At 43.1% G+C, this 14964-nt stretch overlaps 1 protein-coding gene across 1 annotated transcript in view; it reads left to right on the top strand.

Annotated features, from left to right (window-relative positions):
* Nucleotides 1-219: 219 nt before the first annotated feature.
* The window catches only part of CHN1 (chimerin 1), a gene marked incomplete at its 5' end in the record, with an annotated part of 108148 nt that continues 93403 nt past the window's right edge, over nt 220-14964 (top strand). The window contains one exon of the mRNA XM_082483341.1: nt 220-322. Coding sequence (XP_082339467.1) covers nt 220-322 — 103 coding nt within the window. The remainder of the gene's footprint in view (nt 323-14964) is intronic.

Below are 14964 nucleotides of genomic sequence, written 5' to 3'. Positions count from 1 at the left end.
GGGCGGGAGTGGGGAGCTCCTTACCGTTCCCGCGCGTCCCCGTCCATCCTCCCCCGGGCCCTCGCCTGCTCTCCTCTCCCCTCCCCTCCCCTCTCCTCCCCGCCGCCGCGGGCTGCGGCCGCCCCACCCCGCGGCAGCAAGTGGCAGCGGCCGCCAGTGCCGCGGGGCGCCCTGACAGCCCGGCGCCCAACTTGTGTTTGCAGGCGCGCCCCGCCGCTGATGCGAGAGCTGCCGCGCCAATGCCAGCCCCGCACCGCCCGGCCAGCCCCCCCCGCCGCCCCTCGGGCCCGCCCCGCCGCCGCGATGGCTCTGACCTTGTTCGGTGAGTAACCGCCGCCTCAGCCCCGCAGCGGGCGCGGGGCTGCCGGCCCCCATTGTCTGCCGCACGGCAGCGCCTGGGCGTGGGCGCCGGCCCGGAGGGCTGCCGCAGGCCGGGGCCCGCCGCACCGCCCCGCGCCCCGGGGGCGGCGGTGGGGCAGGGCGGGGGAGATGAGGAGAATAACGCCCCCCCCCACCCCTTCCCCCCGGTGCCGGCCGCGGCGTGGGCTCGGGCTGTGGGGCGTGATAGGCGAATAAAAGTTACGGTGCCTCAGCAACGAACCCCCCCTTCCCCGGTCACCGGGCCAAGCCGCGGGCGAGCTAGTGAGGGACCCCCGCTCAGCCGGGAGCCTCCGGGGATGGGGCTTCGTGGCCCGTATAGCGGTCAGGTGCGTTTCTGTAATTGCGTGTAATAGCCCCGATTGGGGAAGGGACGGTTGCAGCAGGCTGCCGGGGTTGGCGCGGGTTCGGGCTGCCAGCCGGGGACGGCGAAGCGGGAACCAGCGTGTGAAAGCTGGAGTGCGAACTGTTGAACATGTGGGTTCCCTTAAGTAAGGTTATTAAGCTTGCTTATGCTTAATGTGCTTAATTTAGCTTGCTTATGCTTAATTTTACAGTGTGTGGGGGGGGACGCGCTACGAACTGCGTCTAGCAACCTTAGGTAAATGCAACAATGCAAAGGAAAGCAGAAATTAGCGTGACTGACATCAGTACGGAATTAACAGGATAATCGGGATGCTCTTTCTCATAAGAAGCTCATGCACTAGGAGTGATTTCTAGTGAATAGGTTTATGTGATGACACGAAGTCTATTCGTAGTGTTTAGACTGTGGATTTTGCTTCCTGTGTAAACAAATAATTTGCTTTCATTCATCTCATGTTTCTAGCGCTGGCACAATTTCTTAAAAGAATAAAAACTGTCTCATGGGTTTTCATAAAATTTGACACCTGTTATATTATATTATTATTAAGCCCCATCTAAAAACAAGTTTAGCACATGTTGCGAAATAGTTCTCTGTAGATAAAATCTATGCAGTATTGGATTTAGCTACAGTGCTGTCACTTAAATTTATATTTCCTGCCTGAGTTTTTCAGGATGCAAAAGGTTGTAAATCATAGTTCAAGTGGAGCAAACCGTCTCCGTCAATATAGGCGTGATCTTGTTACTTGATTCATGTGAGCCCCTGGATTTCTGGAGGAGTCAGTGCAGGTACGGGGGACCCTGCGCCTTGTCAGATGCAGGGTGAGTGTTAAGCTCTTAAACTTACAGGCACAAGTGAACGTAGAGAGTGTTCAAATGGCAGATTGGCTTTTGTAAAATAACCTACTGTGTATATTACATTGTATAATTGTAACTTCATCTTGTTAAGAAAAGGCGTAGGTTGTTACACAGGCACTCAAGGTAAATATTGTAGTTGTCCTTAACCAAAAATCAAATTTTTGGCTATTGAAAATACACACTTTTTCCAAGGTGGGTAGTTAATGTGTCGTTACAATCTTTGGCTGCAAATATTAAGATTTCTTTTTAATTTCAGGTTTTAAGTAAAGTGGTATTCCTAAGTCAGGTACTAGGGTTTTTTTAAGCTTATGTGATTCTTTTTTAATTCACGTGTATTCTATCAATTTAATGACACTTTTCTATTAATATAAATTTGCATTACAAAGTAAATTGAATTAAATGTTTTTGTATGCTATCGCGTCTGTTGTTAGAGTAGATTACATTGATACATGTAAAAGATAATGAGCAAAGAGAAGATAGACCGGGCTACTCTGCTGTGTGTAGGTTTTAAATAATATCTTGCCAAGGGTAAAGCTTCAAGATTTAACACTTTTAAGGACACACAAAGCGTCAACAAATGAATATCGTGCCTTTCATAAATGTAAAAGCTTTAGAGTACGTCTTAAACAATGAATGCAGGAGTGTGAGTGTGAGTTGGGTAAATGCAGAAAATGCACAATGTGTTTGCAGATGAGGTTGTGATTAACTTACAGTTGAGTTAGCACAGCTTAGTGTGTTGTTGCGTGTCCTCTGAGCTGAGGTGGCTTGCCACCATTTGTCTCTTAGCGTGTAACAAAGACGGACCACAACATGCTTGCTCTGAACTTCAAGAACAGCGTTCAGCCTTGATCTTGATTTTTGGCTGCATGTGGGTAGTCACATTTTCAGTTACTGCACCACAGTTGACCCATAGTAACTCATTAAAAGTATAACTCACGAAAGAGTGTTTTTTTTATTTGTTTCAATGTAAGCCCCTACCAAAGCAACATCAGCAAATCTGGGGAAAGGCGCAGAGTAAATGTGCCTGAATTAACATACCTGTTTTGAGGGATTAAGCAGCTATAATTGTACTATTTTAAATTTACACCTGTTTTATACCAGTAAAACTGTCCTGAGCAGATAGGCCCTGAGGGAGGTGTTCGTTTTGGTTCTGCTGATTCACATACATTCTAGGCTCAATATTGCATTTTTTTTTTTTCCTAACCCATAATGGTATATCACACTGAACCAAATTTTGCACGTTCCAGGGCTGCTTCTAATAGGATGTGCTACAAAGCGTGCAAAACTTGAGATAAATTGCCATGTCACCTTGGGGGGGGGAATCCACCAAGTTTGCTGAGTCCCTTTCAGTTAATGTGTGCATGTGTGTGAGCACAGCAAGAAAGAGGAGAGGGATGGGAAATGTCATAACATGCTTTCTCCATGCTCTTGATACTGTTTTATGGCTATTTTGGTGCATAGTCCAAAGACTGTACTAAAAGGGGACAGGACTAAAAATACGGGTGATGTTGTGAATTCTGTATTACAACGGACATGCGGTTATCAGGCAGTTGAAAGGTCGGATATGTCTTATTTTTTTCTACTTGCCAGAGTGGTTGGGATTTTCCTGTTCCTGTTGGAGCTTGCCTTTTGCCGCTGTCCTCAGAGCAGCACCACGTAGCGCTGGAGCACTAACTGCAGTTTGCGCCTTTGAGGTGGCACCTTGAGACTCTTTGGAAAGTTGGTTGGAGAAAAGAGCTTCTGGTGTATATCAGCAGCGTTTTTCTGCTACAGAAAAAGGCTGTTAGCCTTGGGCTTTATGTGTCTCCTGACTTCTTATTCCTTTTCCATTACAGTTTATTGTCCAGGTCCTGATGCAACATTAAAGCACAGAGGAGGAAAATGTTAAGCCTCTTCACATTCTCAGTCTTAGTTATTTTAAAATTCTTTTCTTAATTTTGTCATATTCTCCCAGTCATGACCTTCCAAGGTATCCCGTGCTGACTGTTGGCTATATGGAAGATGGTGGGGAGCTGCCCATGTTCCCAGAGTGCAGTGGTACAGCTGATGAATAAGGGTGTGGTGTGGGTTATGAAGGAGAGAGGAGGTAAGCTGCTCCACAGAGATGGGGAGGAAGAGCAGCCCCTGTTGGAAGCAATTGAAGATGGGAGAGCATGGAAGTTGTTGACTGAACACATACTGTTGACTGATAACATATCTATCAACCGCGATGACCGCTTCAGGCAAAAGTGTCATCCCAACAGAATTCATAGTTACACAAAGTTACAGTGGGAGAAATGGCCTGTTGTGACCATAGGTCGTCACCTGTATGTGACATGGCTTTTTGCGATACCAGTAGAAGTAAGGTTTCAACAGTATATTGAGTTGTATTCTAGTGGCCAAGCACTTAGAGTCCAGGTTTGATCTACCAGGGGAAAGCAGATCCCGTACTAGGACCGCATTGGCAGAAAACTGGAAGACAGTTGATATATTTAAGAAGTGGAAAAAAAATGCTGCCTGATCCTGTTGTTTGTCGCAAATAATAGATGCAATGAATTCGATGTCCATTTTCATGAATGGCCTACCAAGAGTAGGCAGGGATTTTAAAAATGTCTTTGTCCACAAAGCAGCGCGGATTTTCACACCTGGTGTGTATAAATGTCTGGAACTTGAGCAGGTGTCCAATTGTAGTCCTGTTTTTCATCTTACAGCAGATTCGCGTTCCCTTACCTGTGGCAATTGCAGGTGTATCCTCTTTTTTCCTCTCTAACCATTTCTTTCTGCCTGCTGCAGCAGCTGGAATGGCATATAAGCCGGTGTCCTCTGCCGTTGCAGCACAAAGTCCAGTGGCTTCATGCCCAGCCTTAGTGGAGCTGGGCTGAAGCCACTTTCCTGGTTTAGCAGGGAAGCAGTTAAGGATACCCACCGGTTCTGCTCTGCTGAATCCCTGTGAGGGGTAGGAGCTTCGCAGAGACAGGAAAAGCAATCAGTCATGTTTCTATGGCTAGACTTCCTAGCGCCCGTCTGTTAATACCCTAAGCTGTGAGATCTGGCGGTGACACTGCTGAGGTGCGTGCTGTCATTCCACTTGGATGACTCAAGTATCGGAAAGATAACAAACAATGTAGAGGAAAAAGGAGGGGAAGTGTTAAGTTACCCTATCGCCATGGCTGTTTTCTTGTGTCTTTGAATGTCCTGGAAAGTGTTTAAAGAAAGTCAGCATTGTACTTTGAAAGAAAGATGTTTTTATGTTATGTTGTAGTCCTTATGTTTTATGGATTCCCTTTCTGTTCATTTGTTTGCTCATCAACTCTCTTGTGTGAACAAAGAAAGACATTTCAAAAGGGCCAGGAGAGATCTTCGTGGACATATTTGTCATTAGTTATTCATGCTCTTGCCTTCTTGCTCAGAGCCTGCGAATGGATGAAAACTCACCCTCCTGAATATTGGTTGTTAAGAAATGAGAAGTGAAGCAATTCTCTTTTAATCTTTGAAGTGCTTGCACTCTGATGAGTGGTTACAGATGAATGGGATCAGAGACAGAGCTGTAGTCAGCATGACAGATATGGTTATTTAAGGAGATGATGAACAAGGGCAGTTTTTAGAGAAATTTGTAGGGAAAATACCAGATGAAAAGAAACAAGCAATATGCTGCTACAGGCAGTGAGGGTATGGACAAAGAAACCAATTATACCTCAATTTCAGGTATCCATACATTGTTGAAAGAGCACGCAAATATTAATTTGCCCACTTAACAGAATGCCTTTCCACAGCTGTGAGCGCTGGTGTCATACTGCACAGAAGTAATTTTCTATGAATCCATTTACTACTACGGGTATGAAGCAAACCTTTTGAAATAAGTTCTTCCATACTTGAAATGCTAATTAAAAAATGAGTATTTTAAGTTCTGTGCATCTGTGATTGCTATTCTCCATGCAAACTGTACTTACTGTCTCACGGCTGCTTCAAAAAGTAGGATATGCTTATATTGGTACAAGCACGTATTTTCTAATATGACAGTCTTATAGAGAAACAAAATAAATTTGTTGTTCTCTAAATAAGTCTTTTGCTTGCTTAGGGAAGGCTTTTAAATTTTAGAGTGCTTGGTTAGCTTAGTCACAGGTACAGAGAAAGTAAAATGTAAAATGGCTTACAACCAGGTAATGCCTGCGGATTCTCTGCAGGGTAGGAAATACTCAAAAATTAATCTGCTTATTTCTTACGTGCAGAGCCACCTAAGAACAGGAGGTAAACAGATCACCTACAATTAAAGTTGTTCTCCTCTGTATTTTTATACATGGCCCTGAACAACGCTTAAAACTTGTGGCTGGCTGTGATGGTAAAAGTTTACTGGCAGAGCCCCTTAACTAAAGAGTCAATTTGTGCCAGAAAAGTGGTTTTTAAATCTGTTCCTTAACTGAAGTAGGTAATGGAAGTTTGCTCATGAAATTGGGGCATTTATAGTAGGGCTTTTGTCATTGCAAGGAACACAAATGTGGAGTGCTATAGAAATGGTACCCATCACTGATTCTTGGCCAAAAAAATGTTTGAAGAAGTTCATTGCTCATCTTATGCTCTTGAATTAGTTTTCAGAGTGAATACATACCCTGTGTTGCACTGCCTATGCTAGATCTTTTTCACTGGTAAAGCAGTGAACTCAAAGTGATCTTTTTAACCAGGTTACAGTAGCTGCTCTTGAAGTGTTTAGCCCTTGCTTAAAATACCTGGGCTTCATTCAGTACTGACTGACACAGGCTAATTTTAAAGGAGATTTAAGCACTTCATCATCTAGTCACAGTAGGAGCTTCAAATGGTCTAATTAGACAAAACAATTTAGGGACATTAGTACAATGTTTGGGTTTTTTAACAAGATTTAAAAATGAAGGTGATTTGTTAACAATGGAAACCACGTTAGAGAGAAATTCAGTCATCGCGACTCCCATTCAGGTATCTGGGAGGGAAAGTGTCCAAGTGCTGAGAATCATAAGATTATTTTCTCCTAGGTGCTATGCTAACCTTACCTAATTTATAGAACCTAATGAAGCAAATAAGGAGAGCAACCTTGAAAAGGTTTTGCTGGCAATGCAATCTCGAGAAAAAATTGAAAGGAAAACCTGCATAGGAACTGGGAAAAGAAGATAGACCTATTAACTAGTAAAGTGGTATCAATTGATCAAAATATCAGAGAAGTGACACTAACACTTATAAACGAGGATGAAAAAAATTCAGTAATGGCTTCTCAGCTTAGTGTTTAGAAGTGTGCTTCATGCGGTGGCTGGTATAACATTGTGTTTTCTATTAATTGTGACTTGTATAAGAATCTTAAGAAATCAGAGGTCTGAGTATTGTTGCTGAAGTTGGCAAGGGCGGGTCCAACTGTGTGCATGAGTAATGAAATAAGATGAGGTTTTGGAATTTTCTCCAGAGATATTCTCTTGTGATATCATCAGCTCAGGCACACCATTGAACGACAACATCCCTTTCTTCCTTGGCATCAAGTGACCTGCTAGGAAGTGGAGACAGTATGCGTAGCACAGAATCTCATCCAACAGTGTTAAAGTGAAATATACTCTGGATCCAAGGATCCAGGAAGAGTGCTGATGCACGCTTCATGTCAGCCAAGGACTGATGTTTCAGGTGTGAATTGGAGTTTTCTTCTATTTGTTTTGGAGTCGGCTGATCCTTTCTGCCTTGTTGGGTTTGGGGACTTTATTCTCTTACTAACTCTCTCGAAGAGTTCTTAACTGTTTTTTTTAGATGTACTAAAAGATTTCTGTGTGATAGAAAGCATGTCTCGGTGTCAAGAAAGGAATGTGTTTACATACAGTGGCAGTATGATAGTTATGACTTAATACTACTTTAATCAGTAAACTCAAAGCATAAACTTAATACAAGCCTTTTGGAAGACTGTGTTATTTTTGACAAATAAAAGCACATTAATCCGGATCCTCCAAGAGTGTAGGCATAGGTAACTGCTTCGTGCAGTCTAAGGGTCAACTGTGCATTGTTAGACGATTATTTTTCCTTCTTTTGCACTTGGGGCTTAGCAGCTGCATCTCAGGCTATTTAGCTGCTCCACCTTGTGGACAGAGATTGTACAGTTCTGCAGAAACGTGTCTTCAGGTGAAACGAAACAAAACAGACCCGAGACCTGGCCCAAGGGTAGTTTTGTAGTTATTAGCAGAATATGAGATGCTTCCTGCTCCCTGGTAAAATCGTAATCTGGCTTGGTTGTCATTTCAGTGGGGTGGCTTGTATCTGCCTTTTATGTCTTCATAAATGACAGCAGAAAATTAAAACCCCCCAGATTTTGCATTTTTGAGTCTGTCCGGAAACAAGGAAAAGTGTAATTTAAAATCGCTGAAATATTTGATCTTCTAAAGCATTTAACAATACTGCTAGGACTTTGTAATTGCATGGCGTCTAGGCCTCAAGCACTCTCGCTGGCCAGATGCAAGAAGATGCTGGGAAGAGTTCCTGCAGTTCTCCACACTGTTCCCGAGGGTTTAGCTGTATGGTGGAGAGGTGGGTCAATGTCCCGGTCCTAGTCAGGTGGAGGAGGGTTGATCACACCCAGCTGGGAAGCCAGGAGTGTTTGCTGTGTGTGCAACAGCCTCGGTGAATGTGAAAGAGCTGATTGACATCTGACATTTCCAGCACTCAGAGTATTTGTTCATCTTCTTCATAGTTACTGGAAAATATGCTTGTAAAATCTTATTTATTCCTGTGGGAGTCTGATTTCCATGATATATTTTGATACGTTTGTCCCCAAATTTATTTTCGTGACTTTGTTAGCAGTTCCGTGATAAGCATCATGGAGAGACTGTCAGGGCTGGTTAGGGGTCTGTTTTTTCACATGACCAATTCTTAGTCCCCTGGGAGAATGCATTGGGAAAAATGCATCCTCTGGTTGTGCACCACTGTCAAAGTTGCAAGCTAGACCTTGCTGCTCACATTGAGCAGGTAACTGTGCTTTTGGTCTCAGTGGTCTCTGTGAGGAAGCCCACAGTCACATCCACCTTTGGTGCAGGTGGCAGGATCTGGCTCTGTAGAATACATCACGAGGTCGGGGATGGATGTTCCTGGTGCTGATGGGAGGTGGTGGTTGCCTCTCTGCTGCTCTCCTCCGCCCCATCTCCGTCTCCTTCCTGCTTCCTTTGTTGCAAGAGCAGCTGTTTACAGGTAGCCTTGCCATTTAAGAAACTGAAATAAAAACATAGTTTCTGACCTTGATCAGAAACCGAATGTCCTGGGGCAGCTTGCTTGTGGGAAATTCCTACTCCAAAAGTAAAGGTAAAACACTGTTTCCTAAATACTGGAATTGTTTTGTTGCCCACTGCATGGTGCTGTGCTACAGTGATCAGCAGAACCACAACTGCAACCACTTAAATTATATAGCAAGTACAAGACAGCATCAGGTAGCAAAGTGGCTGAGTACTGCTGCAGCAATGGAGAAGGAGGTATGGAATTATTCCTTGTGCAGAGTAAATAGGGGACTGTGAAAAACAGAGGAAGAGTACAGTTCTGACAGACAAACCCAGTGCTTTAGTGCAGTACCTAACTGTTCCTTGCTCTCACATTGGCAGGGTACAAGTCAGTCTCCTCAATCCTGAATTAGTATCTGATACATATACAGTCCAGACCAGACTATAAAAGTTGCTGTTAATTATTTGGTAGGGCTAGTCTTCCATACTTTTTCATCTGTGCTTTATGGTTTCCATACGAATCTGTACACAACGCTTCAGTACAATCTTGGATCGTTTTTCATTAAAAAAAAACCCAGCAAACAAAAATCGACTCACAAAAAAAAAACCCCAAACAGGATGTAGCTCTTCCTTACCTCTGCCTTACTGGCTGAACATGCACACATGGGTATATCCTTCCAATAATGGAACCATGATTTTGACACGGCAATTAATTTTACTGATTTCCTTTTCAGTTTTTTTCCTAACTTTCTCTTCTGCAGGTTCAGAAATTGCAGGAGGTGAAACGTAGCTCCTGTGTTGCTGCCACCCCAAAGCCTGGCAAGTGCCAGAGTGGGACAGAGAATGCTGCGCTCCTGGGAATGTAACTCAGGGGGATGCCTCCAAGCAACCTCCGAGATGAGTGAGTTGCAGACTGCTCTGTCTGAGGGAGAGCTCACACTGGCTAACTCAGCTGATAAGCTTGTTGGCTTTTTTTTTCTACTTAGTAGAAAGGTCTGTGAGAAGCAGGAAGAGCTTTTTTCTGCTGCTTAAATGCTTTGTCGATGGGGTAGCCCTGCTGTTAGTTGTGACTCTTAAATGTAAAAACTCTGCCATTATTGGAAGGCATCTTGTTTCTCCCATTGCTGTGCAAGAACAGCCGCGGAAGACACAGGCGGGACTTGCCAGATGTCAGAACTGTATTAGCATCTGCCTTTATTTCTGTATGGAAATCCTGTGTATCAGAGTCTCTGACAATTGTTACCGCAGTCCCCATCTAGCCACGTACGTAGGCCAGGAACATTTTTAAACTATAAACTGGATTTTTGCTCTGTCACATCCTACAGCTCTCCGTATCTCTGTCTGTATGTGTTTTCCCATCCTGCCAGTTGCCATGACAGGGTTATTTTTATAAAGTCAAAGTAGAGCTAAAGACACCGAAACTGCTGTTACCCAGAGAGGCAATGCTGCCTGGGGGAGTACTGGGTTGGAAAGACTTGGGAATAGAGATACTGATCTCTGATCTGTAAGATGACTTCATCTACATGGGTCTCTGCTGCTCTTGCCAGCAACTGTTCCTATTTTCTGTTTAGACATGACGTTCTGTAGGACGAAGTCTGCTTTTCACTTGTGGACATTCCCACAGGGTCTCAGTTCCAGTAACAATCCATCAATATCCCAGAAATGCGGCTAATAATTGCTGATAAACTCCTGTTTAACACAGTGCCATGATAAAGTGAGAGGTAGTAAATCCAAGTTTCCATTATTTGCGGACCAATTTGTCTTTCTTCTAATTAGTGGAAAAAAGGACAAAGAACTTCAAAACAGAGACAAGAAAACCATCTGAATTAATTTCCTGGGGTTGGGGGGGGAAGTATGGAGTTACCCAGAAAAGAACTTGGAGGTTATCTCAGAGCATGGATCATATCGAGCTTTCCGGCCAACTCTCCTGTTCCTGCGGGGCAGTGACAAACCTTTGTGTTCAGCTCTCCTTCCAGCAGCCTGTTCCCAGCTCCCCTGCCTGCAGAGCTCTGCTTTCATCTTCCCAAAATAGAGGGAACTGATGACAAATGGTGGGCCCATGCAGAAAACCTTTCAGTGTTTGCAAAGCTGCTAAACCACCTTCAAGATGATTGTTCGGCTGTTGCTGCAGTCCCACAGTGTGAGGGTTGGTGCAGGAGTGGACTCTGAGCACAGCTTCTCCACATGCTGGAGCTCACACCTGCTTTTTCTCCTTTCTCTGGTTCCTGCCTGGTGCAGTAGATGAACTTGCAGAGGGGGAAAAGAGTTATGAAAAAGATGGTTTCAATGCTATAAACAGGGAGAGGCTGGTGGGTGAGTATCTTTCACCGTAGTTCTTTGACTGCAATTACAATAGCGAGCCACAGAATTGCCAAAAAGCAATGTGAAATTTTTAGCTTTTCTACCTGGAGCATCCTACTTTGTGCCTTTGGAGGCCTCTTGGATGTTTTATATGAGAACAGGAAGAGGTAAGGAATGACACTTGCAGCTTTCAGATTGGGGAAAAGCTCACAGCAACTGGAGAATGACTTTTGGAATGAAAGCTTAATTCCAATTGAAGAAAAGGCATCCCACCACATTGTGTCCATTTCCCGTTCTCTGACCCTGCCAATAATGTTTTTTAGGAGTTTCCTTCATGATGCTATAAAAAATGATCACGGTTGCAGGCAAGGGTACTTTACTTGGTAGTCTGTCCTCCTTCCAACCACAAGTGTTGATGTATTGCATCTGTTCTGGAAATAAGGACGTAAATACAAGCCATATTTTTGCACAAGCAATGGTGTGTGTTGTTGATGACTGTTTTAGAAAATGAAAAATCTGTTTGTAATAAGAATTGTAATAGGTTTGTTATAACTCTGATGGTCTAAGAATTTAAATGGGTCAAGTTTGGGGAAGGAAGGAGAGGCAACAGCATCTATTAGACCATCTGACACAGAGAGAGATATGTGCTTTGGAACATGTGAGTCCAACTTTAGGCCAGTTATAACAGCAGTCAGAAATCAGATCTGCTCTTAATTTTCTCCAGGTGACTCTGATTTTTGCCTGGACTGCTAATGGGTGGTTTGGTTTTGTTTTGTTTTTCCCCCAGGAGACTCATGAATGCACAGCAGCTATCTTGGTCTAAAATGCAAGGGAGGACAAGTTCTCAGCAGATGTTTACCAATGAATAGGGGGGCAGGGTCAGTGTTGTGCTCTTTTGTTGTGGTTCAGCTTTTGGTAAAACCACAACGCTCTATTTAAAAGGGGATTTTAGAGCAGGAAGGTGAATGTATGTGCATTGTCTCAGTGCTGTGTAAAGGAAAAAAAAAAAGTAACTTAAAGCAGCAGTGAACGGTGATAAAACATGCCTCCCCATTCAGCAAATTAGGGTATTATGCAATGGATAGAGGAGTTGTACTTCAAAAGTGCCTGAAAGCTCGTCCTTTATTTAGGATCTCTTCTGCTCAACCTTGTTTAGGATCTCTTCTGCTCAACCTTGACCAGACAGACTTCTTATTCAGGGCAGGGGATAAATTTATAACTAGAAGACACTTTTATACCATATCATGGTGTTATTTTTCATTATTAGGGTGACTGCTCAGAGTATTTGTGTAGTCAAGCTCCGATCAATATTCCCTGTTAGATATGTTACAGAAATCATGACAAAAACATATTTTTGTGAATGCCTTGAGGCTGTGGCTGTAACAGTTGTCACTGGCTTGAAGTTACGGTAAAACTGATGTGCCCTTGTTGGTATTATTAATGTTTGGGAGAAGTAAAACGAGTGGTGGGAAATGAGCTCAGACTTTTAAAATAGGACACAAAGAGAAGGATTTGTGGAAACAAAAAATAGGAAAGGAAATGTCAAAGGATAAATGTTTTCTCCTGCATTATCCCTTGCCACGGTCGGAATGAGAGCAGTGTAAGAGCAATAGCCTCGATGGGTATTTCTCCAGGCTTCCAAGCAAACTTCACTGACCATGATCGAAACAGTGTCTCCAATGAAAACCAGTCTGGATTTAAACCAGGGAAGTTTTATTACAGTGTTCAAGCTTATGTTACCTGATGTTACTCTGAATTGCTTCAAGACTTTACTGTACTGATATAGAAGATACTTGGACAAATTATCTGTCAAATCTAAAAGATGCAATTAATCCAATAAAGGCATATTTCTGTCAATTTTGAACTTGCAAAATTAGTTTGCAAAAGACCATTCAAATAACCCTTAGGGAAGATGTGAAAATGCCTAACTCATTGATCCAGCACTTTGGGGCTGCAACCAGCCGCAGTCAGTTTTGCCACAATGAATTTGGAAAAAAAAAATAAAAAATTGACAGGCTGTTTTTCTTCAAAATAGATAAATTGAAGAGGCATATTTGATTTTGACAGCATTTTCAGTTGGAAGGTGTTTACTGTGTAAACCAGACATTTTGGGATACCGTTGAGTTTGTAGAGCTCCTATAGCGAGATAAATCGGAGGGGTACAGACAGCTGGTGGCCTGACTCAGTTGTTGTACCTGCATCTAACCTGCAGAGCCATGTCAGGTAGTAGTTCTCATCGTGTCTGTTTCTTCTTGGGAAGCGAAGATAGTGTTCCCAGAAATGCTGAAAATTGGCTGCAGCATCTTGTCTGAATGCTGTGATACCCCACTGGAACAGAAAGCAACATTAAATTCTGTCTTTGTTAAATGCCCACAAGGTGGCACTTGTCATCTTTTTACCTCTCTGAGGTCTGAATTTCTATACTTGCAGCAACACTAAGAAATAATTTTAGAGGTTTGAAACTTTTCTTAAACAGTAAGCTAACTGTGCTTTCATGGGAGGGGTATTTCCTGCTCCTCCCTTAAATGACAGTCAAGAGAAAGAGGGCAATAGCTGTGTTATCGTGGCACATGTGAAAATTCCAGCTTAAAATTAAGAAATAATTTTTTTGTTGTTATAAAGGATTTTTAGAGTTTTTATTTGTCATCGCTCATGGAGTCAGATGCCACTATTTATCTGGCAAAGATGAGGAAAAATGAGTACTTGCTTCCCTTGCTTTGGTTAAATGAAAATCTAGAAACAGATCATTTGCGACCTGGTCTAATCAGTTAGAAGATGAGTTCATTTAACAGCAGCAGTGCCTGTGATAGGCAAAATATTACTCATTAAAATTTTCCCATCATTCACAAAGAGGCAGTAATAGTAGACCTGCTAATAAATGGCATTGAACTCTAGCTGGTTTTGGTGGTCTCCCATTAAAAGCATTCCCACAGAATTTATTGTTGCCAGATCAGACATTTGTGGAAACCAGGATGGTAGTGCGGTCTTTTTTCTCTCTCCCCCTCAAGACTGATGCAATAATTCAGGGATGCCCTTCTTTAAGCCTCTTCGCTTCTGCTGAAAGTGCTTTCTTGCCTCCCACTTGGTCACATCAGAGAAACGGCAGTAGCCCTTGTAGTTTTCTGGGGCATTGTTTACACTAGCTTTCTCTTAATTATTTTTACTCCACTAATAATTAGAAACCTAATTGTACTTGTTTGGAGTGGTATAAGCAAAACCATGTGAGGATGAAAAAGCAGAGAAAAATAAGTTTTTTTTCCATTAAAAAATTCCTGGGGCACAATGTGTGTGATGTTGTGCCATCCTGCAGCCAAAGGGGTACTTTCATTATTGGTGCATGTTTTCACTGGTTTGTATCTTTCCCTTAGATTGTATTGTACTCTTGTTCTCCTCCCAGGTGAGAATGCCTTTGGAAAATGTGAAGAAAATACATTCAGCTGTTTTTATTTTCTTGCTTTGTAAGTCAAATACAGTTTAATTTTAAAAGTCTAAAGCTGTCTAGGTGCATGGGGTTTTATGGGCATTAAGGAGTATGACTACCTTGAGCCAAAGGTCAAGGTAAGCGTAAAACTTTGTGTAAGGAGACTTGTCACTGGTGACTGTGCCCTCTGCCCGCAGGCTTGGGCATGTCACTGTAGATGGATGGCTATAGTGGTGGAGTGACGTTCTGGTGTGCCAGCTTTTCCAGGGCTGGCCTGGAAACAGTTGGGTGCGGTTGAGGTGGCTATTTATTGAACTCATATATATGTTCCTTCTCTGGGCTAGAGGAAGGTGGCCTGTCCACCTAGTCATAGCCAGCAGTTGGTATCACCCGGTGATGCGTCATGTTATTGTAATCACTATGAGGTCCCAATTCATACCACCTTTTACCTGCACAGCATAA

Source organism: Vanellus vanellus (assembly GCF_965231255.1).
Source record: "Vanellus vanellus genome assembly, chromosome: 5".
In the NCBI taxonomy this organism is placed as follows: domain Eukaryota; kingdom Metazoa; phylum Chordata; class Aves; order Charadriiformes; family Charadriidae; genus Vanellus; species Vanellus vanellus.
This window is presented reverse-complemented; position numbering and strand designations above follow the sequence as displayed.